The sequence below is a fragment of the Neurospora hispaniola genome (assembly GCF_033458365.1).
Source record: "Neurospora hispaniola strain FGSC 10403 chromosome Unknown B0T23scaffold_3, whole genome shotgun sequence".
NCBI classification, from domain to species: domain Eukaryota; kingdom Fungi; phylum Ascomycota; class Sordariomycetes; order Sordariales; family Sordariaceae; genus Neurospora; species Neurospora hispaniola.
In genome coordinates this window covers 1,760,087-1,778,161 of record NW_026944408.1, presented here as the reverse complement: position 1 = coordinate 1,778,161, position 18,075 = coordinate 1,760,087, and the positions used below count along the sequence as shown (strand labels likewise).

The 18,075-nt window shown below is 53.6% G+C and overlaps 4 protein-coding genes and 1 non-coding gene across 5 annotated transcripts; 3 read left to right on the top strand and 2 right to left on the bottom strand.

Annotated features, from left to right (window-relative positions):
• Positions 1 to 591: 591 nt before the first annotated feature.
• B0T23DRAFT_313678 (uncharacterized protein) lies at positions 592 to 4,301 on the top strand (the record flags this gene model as incomplete). Its single annotated transcript, XM_062834753.1, has 2 exons — positions 592 to 824; positions 884 to 4,301. 2 exons carry the CDS (start codon positions 592 to 594, stop codon positions 4,299 to 4,301), a joined length of 3,651 nt encoding a protein of 1,216 aa, XP_062693944.1.
• A 1,335-nt stretch (positions 4,302 to 5,636) lies between these two features.
• Positions 5,637 to 7,455, top strand: B0T23DRAFT_110347 (GDP-mannose transporter). The gene is made up of 4 exons (XM_062831850.1): positions 5,637 to 6,029; positions 6,131 to 6,221; positions 6,288 to 6,668; positions 6,734 to 7,455. The coding sequence occupies exons 1-4, from the start codon at positions 5,757 to 5,759 to the stop codon at positions 7,165 to 7,167; spliced, it is 1,179 nt and encodes a 392-aa protein (XP_062693943.1). The 5' UTR covers positions 5,637 to 5,756; the 3' UTR covers positions 7,168 to 7,455.
• Positions 7,456 to 8,530: 1,075 nt separating this feature from the next.
• B0T23DRAFT_313582 (uncharacterized protein) lies at positions 8,531 to 9,538 on the bottom strand (the record flags this gene model as incomplete). Its single annotated transcript, XM_062834749.1, has 2 exons — positions 8,531 to 9,004; positions 9,149 to 9,538. Coding segments are annotated over 2 exons (864 nt in total), but the record flags the coding sequence as incomplete, so codon positions are not given.
• A 3,763-nt stretch (positions 9,539 to 13,301) lies between these two features.
• B0T23DRAFT_110308 (uncharacterized protein) lies at positions 13,302 to 17,242 on the top strand. The gene is made up of 2 exons (XM_062831849.1): positions 13,302 to 16,506; positions 16,579 to 17,242. Exons 1-2 carry the CDS (start codon positions 13,623 to 13,625, stop codon positions 16,854 to 16,856), a joined length of 3,162 nt encoding a protein of 1,053 aa, XP_062693941.1. The 5' UTR covers positions 13,302 to 13,622; the 3' UTR covers positions 16,857 to 17,242.
• A 720-nt stretch (positions 17,243 to 17,962) lies between these two features.
• Positions 17,963 to 18,072, bottom strand: B0T23DRAFT_t130. Its single transcript has one exon. It is a non-coding gene; the product is annotated as a tRNA-Leu (tRNA).
• Between the last annotated feature and the right edge of the window lie 3 nt (positions 18,073 to 18,075).

Below are 18,075 nucleotides of genomic sequence, written 5' to 3'. Positions count from 1 at the left end.
AGGTCTCCCAGGAATATCCAGTTTGCTCACCTCAACTCAACATCTGAGCCGCCGCCGACGAGGTCGACTCAGCTCTTCCCTCGGTTCCTCTTTTCCCCTTCAACCTGTCGCTTCTTGTTGAGGTCGACTTACCAAAATTCCCCCAAGTCACTTCCCAACCTTGCCAAACTTTTCAAGAGTTTGCAAGTATCGATAGAGAAATCCCGGCACCTTTCGTCACCGACTCCGTAATCGCCCCTTGCAACAAATCTTTGCGACGTCGTATTCCCTCTTCGAGCTTCACAAGAAGGCTCCTCGAGCGACGCTCCTTCGCTCAGGTCAGCCTGTGTCTGATATAGATTCCTGCTTAATTGGACGGCTTTTGTCCGCCCCGCGCCTGCGCTCTTTGACGTCGACGTTGGTCCAGCCTTTCGTCCCACACCGCCTTTGACCGCCCCGCCGGAAATCAGACTCGACCGAGACGAGACCTCTTGAGCTTTCGTCAAAAGCTTCTTGTCCGGTATCCAAGGCCTGGTAGCCGCGTGGACGCGACTGGAAACCACAAAAAGTTGTCAATAACTCCCATGAGAGCTGGATAAAAAATAATCAATAATGTCCAACCAAAGACCCGGCGATCATATGTCGCTCGGCTTCCCGCCGCAGTCGGTTTCTCTTCAGACTCGAACCGGTTCGCCCACAAGCACATCGCCGAATGATCCGACCTCTGCCGGTGCCATTCGCTCTCCTTTCGGCCTGTCGTCTTCCAAGATGGCTGGCGCTTCACGGTCAGGCAATGGTTCGCCGTCTCACGACATGGCGTCCTCTGGCCGGCTCTTTTCAAAACGGTAAGTCAATAGTGGCCCTGATGGTTTTGGAGCGCCGCTGACCCCGCCTTGCAATGTAGTGCCCGCGAAATCCAAGCCCAGGAAGGCATCTCGGGATTGCCGGTAAACCCATGGGGTGGACCCCCGACCAGCGGCAACTCGACCCCTCTTCGAGAGAACATCCCGGAGTCGCCCACCGATGGCTTCCCGGATTTCACTCAGTTGCCCACTCCGGACAGCTTGCCCCAGACTCGGCGTGCTCGTGCCGGCACCGTGCCGTCCAGATTTCCAGCCGGTGCCGGGGTCAATAGCATGCTGAATATCCCGGCCTTGGCTGCAAAGACCTCGCGCCCTTCTCCGTCGCATACGCCGTTCAAGTCTCCCTCTCCTGGCATTGAACAAGCTGAGGGGTCAGCCTCAACGCTTCTTTCCAGGCTGAGGGCTGGTTCCATGCCTCAGCGCAGCCCGTTCGCCCAGGTACCCGGCACAAGCTCGCCATTCGGCGTTTCCATCTTCAGCAGCTGGACGCCTACTGGTCGTGAAAGAGGCAACACTCTGGCCAGCATCGCAAGTGTGCCATCTAACAACCCCAGCTCTCCGACGCAGTCACACTTCTCTCGTGAAGGCGCGGGCGAGAACGATGTCCATATGAGGACTTTGGACTACCTTGGCCTGGCCGAGACACCGCAGCCTCCTCGCGCTCAGCTTGCCACCCCGTACATGCCAACCTATGTCGATTTTACCAAGGCCGCAAACAGGTTCCGTTCTTATTCGGTCAACAACAAGGATAAATACGCTGACGAGGAAGATGATTATGATGAAGATCCGTTGACCATCATGGAGAACCAATACGCTCAGCTTCAGGATCAACTAGCCGCCACCAACGCAGCTATCCAACAGCATAACCTCGCCGTACAGGCTTTCCAAGCTGCTCGTCCGCGTGCCAGGACAGCCGGTGTTCTGGACACTCCTGCCAGCCGGATTCTTCGTAACTACGTGCCAACTCCCTCTCGGCTTGACGCTTCTATCACAGCCGCCGACATTCAGTTGCCGGAGGAGAGACAGTACGAAGATTTGCCCCAGGCCGTTGCTGCTCTGACGCTGGGCAGATCGAACAGCCGCAACAACAACGGCTTGCTCAGCGCCGAGGAGCCCAACATGGAGGGCCCAACAAGCGCCTTGTGGCTCGGCAGCATCCCTACGTCCACCACGACCTCTACGCTAACTGAGATGTTCAAGTCGTACGGCCCTATTCTCTCCGCCAGAGTGCTGACCCACAAGAACTGCGGCTTCGTCAACTTTGAAAGAGTGGACAGTGCCATCAACGCCAAAGCCAACATGAACGGAAAGGAGATTTTCCCTGGTGCTGGTCCCATTCGTATCAACTTTGCCAAGCCGCCTTCTGCGTCCAACACTCCCGGCCACGATGGGGCCTTCCCTTCCCCTAGCCCTGATCCGTTTGCTAAGGGACAAGAAAATGGTCAAAACGGCAGCACTGGCGCATCTGGTAATGCTTCCCCAACACCTTTGGCCGGAAACACCACCCCCACTGTGCCACCTCTTTCTGAGATGACCGCCGACATCCTCAACATCGTCCAGCAATTTGGCGCGACAGAGGAGGACAAGTACAAGACTTCTGCCAACCTCCAGAACGCTATTCAGTTCGATAACTTTATCGATGAGATCCCCCCTATCAAGGAGCCCGCCCACACCCGTGTTCACGACGCTCCCAAGCTCCGTGATATCCGCAAGCGCATTGATAATCAGACCTTGTCTCAGCAGGAGATCGAGAACATTGCCATCGAGATGCTTCCTGAAATTGCCGAGCTGGCGTCGGATTACCTTGGCAACACTGTTGTCCAGAAGCTCTTTGAGCACTGCTCTGACTCGGTTCGCGACCAAATGCTTGCTGAGATTGCACCCCATATGGCTGAGATTGGCGTACACAAGAACGGTACTTGGGCTGCCCAGAAGATCATCGATGTCTGCAAGACGCCCCAGCAGCTGAATCTCATCGTTGAGAACCTGCGTCCCTATACGATCCCTTTGTTCCTTGATCAGTATGGCAACTACGTCCTTCAGGGCTGCCTGAAGTTCGGCCCTCCCTACAATGACTTCATTTTTGAGACCATGCTCAGCAAGATGTGGGAGGTTGCTCAAGGCCGTTACGGCGCTCGTGCTATGAGGGCATGCCTGGAAAGTCATCATGCTACCAAGGATCAGCAGCGGATGCTCGCAGCCGCCATTGCCCTGCATAGCGTACAGCTTGCCACTAACGCCAACGGTGCCCTACTCCTGACTTGGTTCCTTGATACCTGCACGTTCCCGCAGCGCCGCACGGTTTTGTCGCCGCAGCTCGTTCCTTACCTTGTGCATCTGTGCACTCACAAGGTCGCGTACCTGACCGTCCTTAAGGTGATCAACCAAAAGGCGGAGGCTGATGCCAGAGACACTATTCTTAAGGCTTTGTTCTTCACTCAGAATGACCAGGTTCTGGAGGCAATCCTCAGCGATCACGCATGTGGTGCGACGCTCATCTTCAAGGTCTTGACCACTCCCTTCTTTGATGAGACCATCCGGACTCAGGTTGTTGAAAACGTGAAGAACGTCTTGATTCGCATCAAGGCGCAGCCTGGTCAGGGTTATAAGCGATTGATGGATGAAGTTGGATTGTCTACTCGGAGCGGTGGGAGCAACAGCAACAACGGAAACAACGCTCGTGAGCACACCAACAATAACAGCAGCAACAGCAACAATAGTGAAAGGCAGCGCCCTACATCGCGCCAGACTCCTCAACATCAGCAGCAAAACCAGCAGCAGCAGCAGCAGCAGCAGCAGCAGCAGCAGCCGCCTCAGCCGGCACAGCAGGCGCAACAGCAGCAACCTGGTCAGTTTACCCCTGGACCGGGTCAGTACTATAACCCATTGAATGTCGGCGCCCCCAACTACAATGACATGGCTTTCGGCATTCCTAGAAGCGAGGGCCTGGAGATCCCCCAGCAGTTCCCTGCTTTCGTCCCTCAAGGACAAATGTACGGTGGAGCCGCCGCGCCGATGGCACCCGCCGCTGCTCTCCAGCAAATGCAGTACCAGCAGAGCATGATGGCACGCGGCGCACCTCCCATGAACAACTACTACCCGGCCGGTATGCCCGCCGGGTTTGGTGGTTTCCAGACCCCGAGCCCCTCGATCGACCAGTATCGCGGCACTCAAGCTGCCATGTCCAACGGCAGCCCGATTCAGCCGCCGCCTGGTGCACCCCAGATGCCTAACATGCCACCTGGTGGTCCTCAGGGTCCGTATGGCGCAGCTCCTGGATTCGGCATGAACATGGGCATGCCTACTCCTGGCTACGGCTACAACGCTGGGTCTGCTCCTATAGGCGGAGCTGGCATGCCGCCCCAGCAGCAAAATGTGGGATACATGCAGGAGCAAGGCAACAACAACTCCAGACGTGGACGGGTAAGTCAAGAATGCCGCCATCTTTGGACTAGATGATGGCGCACTGAAGTCGCTAACATTCGATTTTTGCTATACAGAGATAATCAGATTCCGCTGCGTGGCACCTAAAAATGTGTCCACACATCTCGGCTCCTCGGCCCTTACAGCTCGGTAAGCGCCACGAATGGGCTATGTACAACACTTTACATCTCTTCTCTCTCACTCTATGCGTGTAAGGGATGAGGAATGTTAACCTTCTGTTGTTCTATTGTTGAATCGGTTTGGTTGTTCTTTTGTTCGGCTTGTCATTCATTTTTGGTATCGGTTTTGGCTTCGAATGAGTTTACGAGTGAGAGAGATGACCCCCCTTTTCTGTGATCCACAGACGACACGACTATGCAACGAGTTGGTACAGAACGAGAGTAGGGTATCGGCGGCGGAAGGGTTTGTGAGGTTGTCCAGGCGCAGAGCGGACGCGGTACATGAATTGAGCCAACGCATTATGAGAAGACGAAATAAAAATGGGCGAGTGAAAAGCAACGGGACGGAGGAAGAAGAACTTGCGACAAAACAATGAAGGGATGAGGGGGAAGCAGAAGGGGACGACGAGATGGACGTGGAGGAAGAGAGATGAGGGGATTAGACGGTTGAAGTTTGCACGGTTCGTTTCATGTCTATAGTCGTATTGAAAGGGTGGCGGGCTACTCTATTGTGCTGGTCTTGGAGCACGCCCAACGCCGTTTTGGTAGTAAATAGTAGTAGCATTTTTGATCTACACCCTGCATACTTGGTTGTACTTCCTTTTTTCCATCAACCGACGAGAGTGGGAATAGCCTCATGGACCAAGCTGATGGCGATGCTCAAGGCTGATTGGTCCAGGATGCTGTAGGCTTAAGGGGTACGGTTCACGGCTTGGCAGGTGACAAGGGGCAAAGTGACAGTTGCGGGACAGTGTCCGCTCTCAGGCAGGGAAGTCGAGGCAAGGAAAAGGGGTTGTGTGGGGGAGCGCGGGCCACTGGAGTGTCGAGATGCCAAGCCTGATTGGAGAACGGGCGGGTTTCGCATCTGGCAATTTAACTTGACAGGAATTCTTCCAAACCCTTTTTCTGACACGCGTCTGAAGTCGCCGGCGCTCTGTGCTCATACACTACATAGGACTTGCCTGTAGAATTTCCCAAGTTCCCTTCCTGCTCTTGGCAACCAGCAAGGCTCAGGATATCCGTTTTCGGTTCTGGAATGGTGTCAGCGTGAACGGCCGCATCCACCTTCATTCTTTCCTACTGCACGGCTTTTGCGACTAGCGCACCGACTAATAACGGTCGGTCGGTACCTTGTTGGTTTTCGCTTCGCTCGTTCCAAGGCGGTCAGTCAGCCAGCCCGCGCGCATCCCACCAGACCCGTCTTTTCGACCGTCGCTGCATTTCGCAACTTACAACTTTTTCCCTTTACCTACCGGACCACCCGCCTGTCTTTTTCTCACCACATCGACGTAATTCCCGTCAGTAGCACACCATGGCCAACAAGAGAAACGAAGACATTGAGTTGGGCCCCGCCGAGGGTCGGGGTTCGACCGACAAGGACCCTTTCCTGGCCAGGAGATCGTCTTCGCAGCCAAACCGCCCTCAACAAGCTGGTCCTTTCGGCGGCTACTTCGACAAGATTGACCACAGTCCCGGTGCCTCGATTATCGCCTACTGTCTTTCGTCGATTTCCATGACGGTTGTCAACAAATACGTTGTGTCCGGCAGTGAATGGAACCTCAACTTCTTCTACCTTGCTGTGCAGGTACGTCAGCCGGAACAAACACGCACACCCCAAGGCTTCAACCGCCGGACGAGAAAAAAAAAAAAAAGAAGAGAACGCTAACAATACCTCCATGATGGCAGTCTCTGGTCTGTACTGCCGCCATTCTGATTTGCAAACAGCTGGGCATGTTCCAGAACCTCGCTGCTTTCGACTCGACCAAGGCAAAGAAATGTAAGCCTTCCGCTTGTTTCACCTTGTGGAAGTCTGGAGCTGTTGGCTGACACAGGGCTGCAACAGGGTTCCCTATCTCGCTTTTGCTCGTGGGCATGATCTATACCAGCACCAAGGCGCTTCAATTCCTCTCCGTGCCCGTGTACACCATTTTCAAGAACCTAACCATCATTGTTGTTGCCTACGGTGAGGTCCTCTGGTTCGGCGGCAGCGTCACCCCCATGGCTCTGCTCTCCTTCGGTTTGATGGTCCTCAGTTCCGTCATTGCTGCCTGGGCCGATATCCAGGCCGCCGTCGAGGGCGTTGGTCACACTGCCGAGGCTACCGATGCTATCTCCACCCTGAACGCCGGCTACGCGTGGATGGGTATGAACGTCTTCTGCACCGCCGCGTACCTTTTGGGCATGCGCAAGGTCATCAAGAAGATGAACTTCAAGGACTATGACAGTAAGTGGCTCTGGCCGGGATTTGTGTGGTGACAAAGTACATTACTAACGGAATTCTTACTTCAGCCATGTTCTACAACAACCTCCTCACCATTCCCGTCCTGATCGTTTTCTCCCTGCTCTTCGAGGATTGGTCCAACGATAACTTGATCAAGAACTTCCCCGTCGAGACGCGCAACAGCCTTTTCATCGGCATGATCTACTCCGGCCTCGCTGCCATCTTCATCTCGTACTGCTCGGCCTGGTGCATTCGCGTCACCTCCTCGACCACCTACTCCATGGTTGGCGCTCTCAACAAGCTTCCCCTCGCCATCAGCGGTCTCATCTTCTTCGACGCCCCCGTCACCTTTGGCAGTGTCACCGCCATCTTTGTCGGCTTCGTTTCTGGTCTCGTTTACACTTGGTCAAAGACCCGCCAAAAGGTCTCCCAGATCCTGCCTACCACTCAGCCTACCATGAGCGCTAGCGCGGCCAGCAACAGGGATGCGGCAAATGCTTGATTTCACAGACCGGTGCGGAGTTGGGGGCAGCAGTACCGAGCGAAGCGCGTTGCCGCCTCGTGGCGGGAACGTGATGACAGACTGTGCAAGCCGGAGTATTGTGCGGATGTAACACTGACGGTCTTTGCCAGCTCGGCCTCAGCTCCTCCTCCTCCTCCCCCCCTTTTTCCTTCTTCCCCCACCGTTCTTCCCGCCTTTACCGGGCGCTAGTCAGGAAACGGGCTTCGTTGCAGAGGGAAAAATACCTTTGTCTACTTTTGTCCGCCTTTTTCATTTTGGTTTTATTTCCCTGTACAATGCTTATAAACACCTGTTGAAATCCTCTAGTACACTGATCTAGTTTCGCATCAGACTCTTCTTGTTGTTTTTCCTACTCTCGCTATCTATAAGCATTTGCACAGGGAATAAAACCTAAGGTGTTAGGGAGTCGCAAGCAAGCAAGCAGGTGTGGACAAAACCGAATTGGATGTGTCTTTTTTCTCTTCATTTCTCTATAGGGTGGGTGTGAAAGGTGGTTGGTTGGTTGGTTTGGTTATTGGTCCTGGTCGGCGCATGGAAGCACATCACAACAGCATATGTGTGTCGTGTGCCGCGTGTGTGTCTCTATATGCGTATGGTTAATGGCGTTGGTCTTCTGCTGGATCCGGTCGGTAGAAACTCACTCGGGACAGAAGGCGACGGTGGACGGATCGGATCTGTTCAAAAGAGGGACAAAGATGTGGGACGAATTTTCTCGCGGGATGATAGATGATTGTGGGACAGAGAAGGGGTATATGTGCTCCATCTCTACGAATCTGCTGCGGTCAATGGCATCTTTATGTTTGGTTACTATAAGAAACTTGCCTTGTCGGGAAGCACTAGATACGTATACTTAATGAGTTGATGGAGAATAGACGATGGTTCTGCCTACGAGATGCATTCTTGAGTGATCCGGGGTTTCGCTTGCTGTAAGGTCTGTTCGGTCTTGCGATGGCAATTACAGGGCCTGAAGCCGTTCAAGTTGAGAAGTTCAGACACTTCCGTGCCGATAGCAACATTCTCGACCTTTGGGGCGTCATTCGCTAGCTGGCTGGTTCTACCTTACTGACGCTTGATGCACGCCTTTCAAAACCCGACGTAAGAAGACTCACACCAATACAAATTGTATCAACGCATAGAGAAGTAGTTTACTATTATTATAATTCTCATCTGGCCACGTAGGCTAGATGGCTGCCCTTGATCTTGCACTACACATCGTCGGCTAGACAACGACACCAGAAACTTTCAGCGGAATTGCCAACAAGCGAAACCCGACCAAAGGCGTCTGTCTAGAGGCCAGATAGTCCCAAATATCAACACCTCAAATGGCCTCATCATCACTGCATCACCTTCTAAATGCGCTCCTAGGCACTAACCCACTCCCCCCCTCCGTCAACGCCCACAACTCCTTCCAAAACCCAACTGCCCCTCCCACCAACAGCGTATAATACCCCACCGTCCACACCAGCCCACTGCCCCTTCCATCCAACCTTTCCACCCGCCCCCAAACCTTGGGCAATCCCATGCCGTTGCAGAACGCATGCACCGCGAACGCGGCCAACAGACTACCGGTGCGGATGAAGACAAAGGTCGCGTACGCCCCGAACAAGGTGGTGAAGCTGAATTGGAACACGGACCTTAACAGCGCGGCGAACACGGGAACGCGCGGGTTTTGAAGCCGGAACTCGTAGAAGTGGTGCACGTGCGCCAGACCGAAGATGATGGGCGAGTAGAAAATGATGCGGGAGACGGGGAGGGGAGATAACAAGAAGAGGGGGACGGAGGAGGTGCGAAAGAGGAGTTCTTCTGTTAGGGGGCCCTGTTTTGTTTTTTCCCCTCGGGTTAGTTGCATGCTTGGGAAGGGGATTCAAGGGGAGGACAAGAGGAAAACGGGGGAAATAGGACCAAGGAAAAAAAAAAAAAAAAAAAAAAAAAAAAAAAAAAAAAAAAAAAAAAAACTTACAGCAACAATGTTCCTCCAAGTCAGCATGTCCCCCCATAGCTCCTCCACCGGATATCCCTTAACCCAGTCCTTCCAGCCATCATCAACGACCAGATACAAGAACAGTGGGCCAGCGAACAACAAGGCCGTCAGGCCCAGGGCCCTAGCAGACTCGGTGAGGCCTAAAGGCCACAATCCCAAATAGTGAAGGGCATCCGGCACGGAGAGATCGGCTACGTATAGCAGAATGAGGAAGGTGGACAGGCAGCAGCAGAAGCAAGAGATGCAGACGGAGCGGATACGGGCCCGGATCACGGAGGGGTTGTCTCGAGAGAGAGTCGGCGAAGGGCGGGTGAGCGGGGAGAGGTAGAAAGGGAGGAAGTAGGAGAGGGCGTAGAATACGAGGAGGAGGGAGGCGGTCGTGGTGGAGATTGGGTTGCTATCTGTTTTCTGAGTTAGCTTTGTTTACTTTGGGGATGTCAAATGTGGTGAGATGGTGTATCGTGGTGTTGGTAGGTAGGGGTGAGTAAGGCGAAGCAAAGTGAGGGGTAAGTAAGTAAGTGAGTGAATGCGAGCGAGATGAGTATACCTTTTGACCAGGGGTTAAGCCTGTGAAACATTTCTGAAAAGGCCACCATCCTTTCCTCAACGCTTGTTTGATTGAGGACTTCCAGGCTGATGTGACTTCAAACTGAATAGGTGCTTGAGAACAGCCCAAGAATAGACTCAATCAGAGTGGTAACGTTCGGGTCAGCCCGCAAAAGCAGAGGGTGCTCGATTCGATTCGATGCGGTACAATTCAGTTACCCAGTAGATCTGAAGGAAGCCGAATAGGAAAGAGTCGACAACAACGGAGGTTTCAGTTCCAACGTGGTGGTGATATGGTGGTACTGGCGTCGATCCTCGATCCCCGTCTTTGCTTAAGCGCTGTTACAGATTACGCGCGCCGAGGCGGCTGTTGAATGCCGAGAATGTCGAGATGCTTTTTCTTTTTCTCCAAATAGTTCGGAAGCGTTAGCCGCCGGAAAGCAAGGCCGAAGGTGGTGTACAGCAGGCGCGGCAGCAGGCAGGTTTCGAGTTCGAGAAGATGAATGGAGGAGGTGTTGTGTGGTATGCACAGCTCGTTTTAGATGCCGAGATGTCGGTCGCCTTTCGCGCGCCTGTCGGGAGCCGCTGTCAAGAATTCGGGTCGGGCTTTGACGTTCAGTCAGCTACAGTAGCCGCGTTTGAGAATTTGTTGAAACAGTAGTCGGGAGTGGTGAAGAGGCAACTGGACAGATCTGTTGTTCCTGCAGTAGTGAGGTGTCAATGCCGATCTCCGTGGGCCTTGGGCTGAAGATATGTTCACGAGTCCAGACGAAGGTTACGGGACCCGTCTCCTTGTTGGTTTCCTGTTGCGTTGTGCACTGGTGGAGGAGAAGGGGACTGGAATGTAGTTGTAGCGAAGTTATGGAGGTTTGCCCCACCGGCATTGCGTCTGACTTTAGCATTGTTGTTTGGGCATTGCGATTCTTCTTTCAAGTGCCCTACGTTCGGGCCGTAGCCGTCAGAAGAAGGTTTGAGCCTCCATCCGCCGCATGGCTTCACATTCCATCCGTCTTTCATCCGACCGATCAGTGGATTCGGGGTCCAGTGTATATCGGCCGCTGATATTGGTACCGGTCTACCGGTATACTGGTAGCATTCCGAATGTACCGAGCACATCTCCTATGTCTTTCCGGTGAGATGTACATTGGTGAGGTATACATTGATTCACGCATATGACCTCCGCAAAAAACAAAGCTCTTCCGCATGTCTTGGAAGGAGGATGGCATCTTTGGATTTTGATTCGTACTCGTCGCATCTCCAACGTGTCCGTCAGGGGTACAGCCGATCAGGAACAAAACACGCAAAAAGAAAAGAAACCAGTCAACTAACTCAGCAACCAACCAGTCCGTCTGGACCACAGCATACCTACTATCAGTAACTACTATGTACTCCCTCCACTGTTCGCGCCATCAACTGGGTTGTGCATCCAACTGTCTAGTGTAGCCCTCAGCCTCAAAGCAAACGCCTTAAGGATGTCGCCAGTGACGCTTGTGTTTCGAATGGCAAGGAACCTCGCGTGGGCTCGTGGTTGTGGACCCCTCATTGGCGAATCAAGGTTGCCCCATTGCCCTTTTTCGCGACAAGACAACGTCAGTTTGTGCCTGGCGAGCCCAGCTGTATCTCGTGGGACAGATCTGGGCGGGAGTTGATAGGCTTTTATCTGTTTGAGTTTTGCGGCAGCGATCGACTAGGACGAAGCGAACTCCATCGTGGTGTTGGCGAGCATGGAGAGACATGATGAACGCCATTACCGTTCGTCATGCTTTCCATGATCCCACCCCGGACCGAGCGCAACCCCAGAGATGAGGTCCAAGGGCAGCCGAGATTGGTCAGGAAGGCCCAGTGGAATTGGGAACGGGGACACTACCTACACTACACTACACTACACTACACGTGTAGAGATGGGGTCAGTGCTCAACTCGGTAAAGAGAAGGTGTGGAAAAAAAGTCCGGACATGTCTGGTTGATTGTCGGCTTGAGACCTCGGATCAACTTTCAGAGGCGTTTTCATACTGTAAGGATGCTTTGGCCCAAATCAAATGCCATACACACATAGGCTGTATTGAATCTGTTTGACCCCCTTTGGATCGGTACCTGGCCATCTAAACGGTTTGAGACAATTCAAAAGACAACTCACCCAGTGTACACTCCTAGAGTGCCGAGATAGCAAGCCAACTATCAAACCAGCACTGTATCATATAAGCCTGTCCGGACAGTTGCTCACATTCTTCAAGGGGAATCGATATGCAAGGCTGGGTGCTGCCATCGCGATGCCTTTCCTCCTCGGCGACTTCTTGTTAGCACCCCAGCTCGCAGTTAGTAACCTGCAGCTTATTGCAGGCGCCTGCCCTATCATGGCGCTCGGACATGTCGTTACGCGAAATTAGACTTTGTCAAGCTGGCAGACACCTGGTGCCATTTCTGCACTTTGTCACGGCACCAGGGGCTTTTTTGGGCTTTTTGCCGCTTCCTTTGATAGGTAAGGTAGTATGACCTGCTGAGCCTGCCTCACTGCATGCTGCAGTCGGTCGGCTGTCCTTGTTCTCAGACTTGGACATGTTCACTGGTTGATATATCGCGGTGCTCCCTGGCAGGCGCATCAATGGTTGCTGGGCTGCAGCGCTCTCGGCGCACTGGCAGCACAGGATGCAACCGCAGTTCTTATTTTTGCTAGTGACTAGCAGGCACGGTCAGCCAATGGAAGCCCTGAGAGAGCCCCGGACCCACTCGACAGGTTTTGTTTCTCCACGCGGGCTCGGCGGGCTACCGGCACCCCGGCCATCCCGCGCTACACCACTGGCTCCTGGCAAGTCCTGGCAGGTCCATCCGGGCAGTAGGCGGGCAGGGCAGCAGTGGACCGCCCTTCCACACGGCACGGACGTTCCATTGTTCATTCCATTCCTTCTTCCCTCTACTACTCCTTTTCCTTCTTTTTGGCCCGAATCCCGTCCTTCTGTCTCTCTGAGGCGTGTTTGCGAAAGGGCTCCTTCTGTCGTAGAAGTTGTGTGTGTGTGAGTGTAGGAGACCTTTTCAGTTGGAGAACGAACTAACTGCGACTTGGACACACGACCTGGCCGCGGATTCAGATTTGGATTTTGCGTCCTGTTCGTCGTTTTTTCAGTTGCGACTGCTAGTCTACTCTTTTTTTTCCATCCCCCACCTGTCTGTATACATAGCCCACCTGCTGCACCACGTTGTTGGTCTTTGGCGCCAGCGACCCGACCTGTCCCCGTCTCGACCCAAGACGGGACTCCTCCTGTCGTCATCTACTAAGCATCCAGCAAGGAGGTGCTACACACCAACACCACGGGCACCACCAACACACACCCTCATGGCTGTCTGATATCTGCATCCTTTTTCCACTCTCTTTTAAGGGAATTCCCCTTCTTGTCATTCTTTACCAAAAGCCAACTCGCTCTCTCGGTTACCCACGCTACCGGTCACTCTTTGGATACGCTATCGATCGTCATCTGGCTTTACTGTTAATGTTTTATATTATTGCCTCAACCATCGCCATCACCACCACCACAACAGCATACCCACCTACCTACCTACCTGCCCAAAGCTGCTAGTACCACCATACTATACAGCCTCACCGCCGCCACCCTCCAGTGTCATCCCACTACCGACGACGACGACAACAACAACGATATCAAGTCTCTTCAGTCCATTGCTTGACAGGAACAGCAGCATTGCGCCTCTTTATATACCTCTTCTGTTCTGTGGCCATCTTGTGTTTTACAACAGCCAGACAGCCCCACTGCTTCTAAACGTCAACAAGGCTGATTCCGCATGAATCGCACATGGAATTGTCCTGATCGCACCAGTTTTGACGTAGAAAGTGGATTCACAGGATCGCCTAGATCCCGGCCTCGAGCACCGGGTGTATCAGAAGTCAGGAGAGAGCCATGTCGGCGCCACCCAGCCGGCATGGCCCATCACCACCGATGCACCATCAACACCAACGATCGCATTCGCAGACAACTACAAACACCACCAGCACCGCTGCAACCGGCATCCGCGTTGTCCCCTACACGCCGCCCCGACTTGCCGACGACGAGGATCGCCGAGACAGCCAGACGTCATCCGTCTACCACTCCAACTCGAGCGCGGACGGGCGCCGCTCGGGCAATTCCAGCGATGACCGCCTCGGACGCCCGACCATTGCATTGGTCGAGGAGGCTTCGGACGAGGAACGCGAGGAGCGTCAGCACACCCAAGGTCCCGATTCGAAGGAGGTAGCAGTCGAGGGTTATGCCGTCAGCGAGACGGCCACCAGCAGCTTGGGTTCCGCATTGTCCTCGGCTACGACGTCGACCCTGTCGTTGTTGGCAAAAGGCAAGGATGAAGGAGTTTCAGGATTGCGACTTTCTGGCCATTCCACCGTCTCCGTTGTTCGAGATTCAACCAGCCCGACCCCTTTGCCCAGGAGGCTGTCCGATGTTTCAAGAAGCATTGCCCGATTCAACGCTGCTGCCGCAACCCAGTCTGCATCAAACATTGTCACCCAGGATGTTCGTCGCGGCCGTCGCGATTCAGCCTCGCCTGCACCCACGATTCGCCCGCGGTCCTTCTCCAGACAGCGCAAGATCATTGCCCTCAACCCGGACAAGACTTTCAGAATCGTCACCACCGACGAGGACCCTGCCGACGTCGTCAAGGCCCCCGTCATCCCTTCCTCATCCACAGCCACGTCCTCGTTTCGCCCGTCGGTCGACGTATCGAGTGACGACCGTACCAGCACGTCTCTCAGCATCGATACCCCCTTTACCGTCGGCACCCCCTTCTCGGGTAACACACTTACCGCCCGGGAACCTGCTCCATCTGATCTTGCCGCATCTTTCGTCCAATCTCCTGATTCGTCTACCACCCAACTAATACAAGGTTCTGTGCCCTTGGCTTCAACGTCTTCTGGCAACCGCATGGTCGGTGGTCTACGTAGAGTTACCCATACTGCAGATCTCACGCACGAATACTCACCTGCGATCGACCCGCCCCTTGCTCCGTTACAAGAAGTAGCATCCAACGAATCGCGTAGCGATAGCAACTTGACCCCGACTACCTCGAGGGTTATCGCGCCAAAGCCTTCATTTACATCTGGTATCTCTGGTGTCTCTGGTCTTACTATCGCATCTGACAAGACCAACTACAAGGTTTACGGCATTCACACCTCAGTACCCCAATCCTCCGATAGCCTACCCATCTCTCCTCAGAACGAAGCAACCAACTGGGAAGTTCTTGGCAGCCCGGGGGCTTCATCGCGCGCTCCATCCTCTACCCACGGCAACTGGGAAGTTCTAGGTACCTCTTCGCCCGTATCGCCAGGTGCATCTTCCCTCGCTCAATCAAACTGGAGAGTTGTCGGGGATTCGCCGGTCGCTGCATCTCCTTCCGTTCGGTCGATTTGGGAAGCGCAAAGCGAAGCCTCCCGCCTTCCATCGGGGACTTCCCGCGTTCCATCAGGCCCGGCTAACTGGCAAGTTATCGGTGCTTCCTCGCCGACTGCCCCACCTTCTGCTAGCCCACCCGGAAGCTCAGAGAGTAACGAGAACTTTGTCGTACACTCCCGCTCGACGCCGTCTTCTGTAGCCACCGGTGGCCGTTATTCACAAGAAAGTCTCCGCGTCCCACCGCTCAGGCCAGCCAAGAAGAGGTCCCAGGAAAAGTTTGGATATTACAAGCAGCGATCGCGTGAGAACCTTCGAGCCCGCTCCACCTCCTTTCAAAGCGTTTCCTCGATCGGAGCCCCACCAGTACCGCCTCTTCCGGCCATACTCACGCCTCCGGTCCTTTTCCGCTTCCCGACGTCCTCCAGGGAGCAAACTTCATGGTCGGTACCATCCCCATCCGGGTCATCGGCCGGCTCCTCCTCCGGTCAAGAAACTGTCATCATCCACCGTCCACCACCGATGACCCAGTCACCACCAGATCGATGGAGCTCACAGTTGTCTACGGTTATGTCCGAAGACGAATACGGCAGCGAGCCAGGCTCTTCACGCCCTGTGTCCCACTCCGTCATGGGCAGCCAGCACCGTTACCGCAACAGCACTGGCGGGTGGGGTGGTTCCACGCACAGCCGTCAGATGCAGAGTATTTCGTCGTCCCTCGCAGCACCTCCTGAAAGTGCCGGAAGTGACAGTGTCGCCAGGCCCCAGGCTGCCCATTCTCGAGGTGGTTCCCTGCCGATTCGCATGGTTCGTGACCAAGATGAGCACGGTGATGGAATTGCAGATCTGCATTCTCACCCTTCAAGATCAGGCTTGTCCTCGTTTCTCCAGCATAGCAGCAGCACCTCGAGCGGGAGCCGTAATCTTCATTCGAGCCATAGCCACCGCTCGCGCCCGTCCCGGGCCAACAGCTTCACGAACTCCATTCCTGCTTGGGCAAGGGTCTACTATGGATCTGGCGAACACCGCTGGGCCGGTCTGCTGTCCTCATCCGCGTCAGACGCTGGTGACAGCCGCCCGAGCTCTGCTATTGAACACAGTGGATCGCCAAACTCCGACAACTTCCCTATGGAACTTTTTAGCCCCCGCAAGCGCGCGAGAGAAGGCCAACGCAACTCGGATGGCTCCATGGAGATCCAACCTGCACCAACAGACTATAATGTTTTCCGCACACTCAGGGAAAAGACTTCTAGCATCTGGTCCCCACACCTTCGACAGGACCGCCGCCACAGCCGTTTCGATGTCTGGGATCCTCCCACCACGAGCTGGTCTGCTGATAGCGGCGTCACTGGCAAGCGTAACATCCAGATTGTGCTCTTTGCTCTTGGATTCATCATGCCTTTTGGTAAGTTGCCTCGTAATGGCAATGGATCTCTTGTTTTTTCACTTTTTGCTAACCAGATGTGATGTATATTAGCGTGGATGGTTGCTGCCTTTCTCCCGTTGCCCCCTAACCCGAAAAGCGAGATGCTTGAAAAGGGTACCCACACCCCCGAAGACCTCTTTGACCGCTCAAAGTCGAGGCTCGGTTTCAGAACTTCAATCAACCCCATCAGCCCTATGGAGGAAGCGAGATATCTCAGCGCGCGTTGGTGGCGAAGACTCAACACTGGTATGTCCTTTGTCGGACTTATCATCATTGGCGCCGTCATCGCTCTCGCCGTCATCGGCTCCCAACAAGGCTGGGCGGACTGAACCACATGATAGAAATTTCTTTCATCAGGTTTAATGTCCGTCGACACTCGCCCGCTCACATTTTTTCAGCGACTTTCTTCTTTTTCTGTCTCGATAACTATAGACACGATCTTTTGGATTTTGGGAAAACTCACTTGTTTCCCGGAATCGGCGGGAGATCTTTGACGAATTACACGACATATCATCATCATTAACTAACTATTGACGATAATTTTGTGGCACGCCTGAAACGGTTCCTCCAACACTGTTTTTCTCTCTTTAATACCAACGCACGCGTCTCGGTCAACCAAAAAGCTTATAGATCTCACTCGATATCTCGAACGCCGATGAAGACACACATATCACAACGCCTTTCAGCGACTTGATGACGAAATCTTCTTTCCTCGCGGACGGATCTCTCTCAATATCATCATTGGCATTTTCTCTCTTTCTTTTTCTATATGGGCTACATACGATGGGGCGGAGTTATTTTTTGTGCGCTTCGCAAAGTACTTGAATACCCTTTTTCGACTTTTACATAATGGGGCAAGGGCAATTGTGGAAAAGGGGACGGGAGGCGCGGGGTGAGTGTTTGGTTGTAGGTGATTATGCAGGCAAAAGTTGCAGGATGAAGAAGGGATAGATACCCATGGTGTTTGTTGGTTACGTTGTACGTTTACGAGTTGGGTGGATAGGATGAGCTGGGTGCATTTTACATTTACCCATCACCGCCACCTCAATGCAAAAAAAGTTACCTGTACATGATGCAAACTTCTTTCGTCTACCGCCATGTTATAAGGTGCTATTTGAGAGTCGTTCTGTACACTCACACTGTTCTATCCAGTCAATGGAAAGAATGATTTCCGCTCCTAGCAAAAATCTTACATAGCTACAACTCACACTCAAAGTCACGCATGAACCTGTTGACAACGAAGTCTACTAACTGGATATACCCATGAGACCCAACCCACCACGTCAAATCTCCCTCTTGCAGGCATCTACATACCAAAATAAGAAAGTACGAAGAGAAGCACGAAACCCCCCACAGAGACCAAAAAGGAAAACAACATGATGCTTCGCGAACGAGGATGGCAAAACTAGAGAAAAGGGAAAAAAAAATTAAGTCATGACAAGAGTGGGATTCGAACCCACGCCCTTTCGGACCACGGATATGAGATTTAACTCAGATTAAGGGTTAACCTTAACGTGGCGCCTTAGACCGCTCGGCCATCTTGCCTTC

Excerpts from the sequence above, each read along its gene's own strand:
- B0T23DRAFT_110308 (XM_062831849.1), top strand. The coding sequence starts at position 13,623 with ATGTCGGCGCCACCCAGCCGGCATGGCCCATCACCACCGATGCACCAT. Across the intron at positions 16,507-16,578 it reads TGGATTCATCATGCCTTTTG|CGTGGATGGTTGCTGCCTTT; the intron begins GTAAGTTGCCTC and ends GATGTATATTAG.
- B0T23DRAFT_110347 (XM_062831850.1), top strand. The coding sequence starts at position 5,757 with ATGGCCAACAAGAGAAACGAAGACATTGAGTTGGGCCCCGCCGAGGGT. Across the intron at positions 6,030-6,130 it reads TCTTCTACCTTGCTGTGCAG|TCTCTGGTCTGTACTGCCGC; the intron begins GTACGTCAGCCG and ends CCATGATGGCAG. Across the intron at positions 6,222-6,287 it reads CTCGACCAAGGCAAAGAAAT|GGTTCCCTATCTCGCTTTTG; the intron begins GTAAGCCTTCCG and ends GGGCTGCAACAG.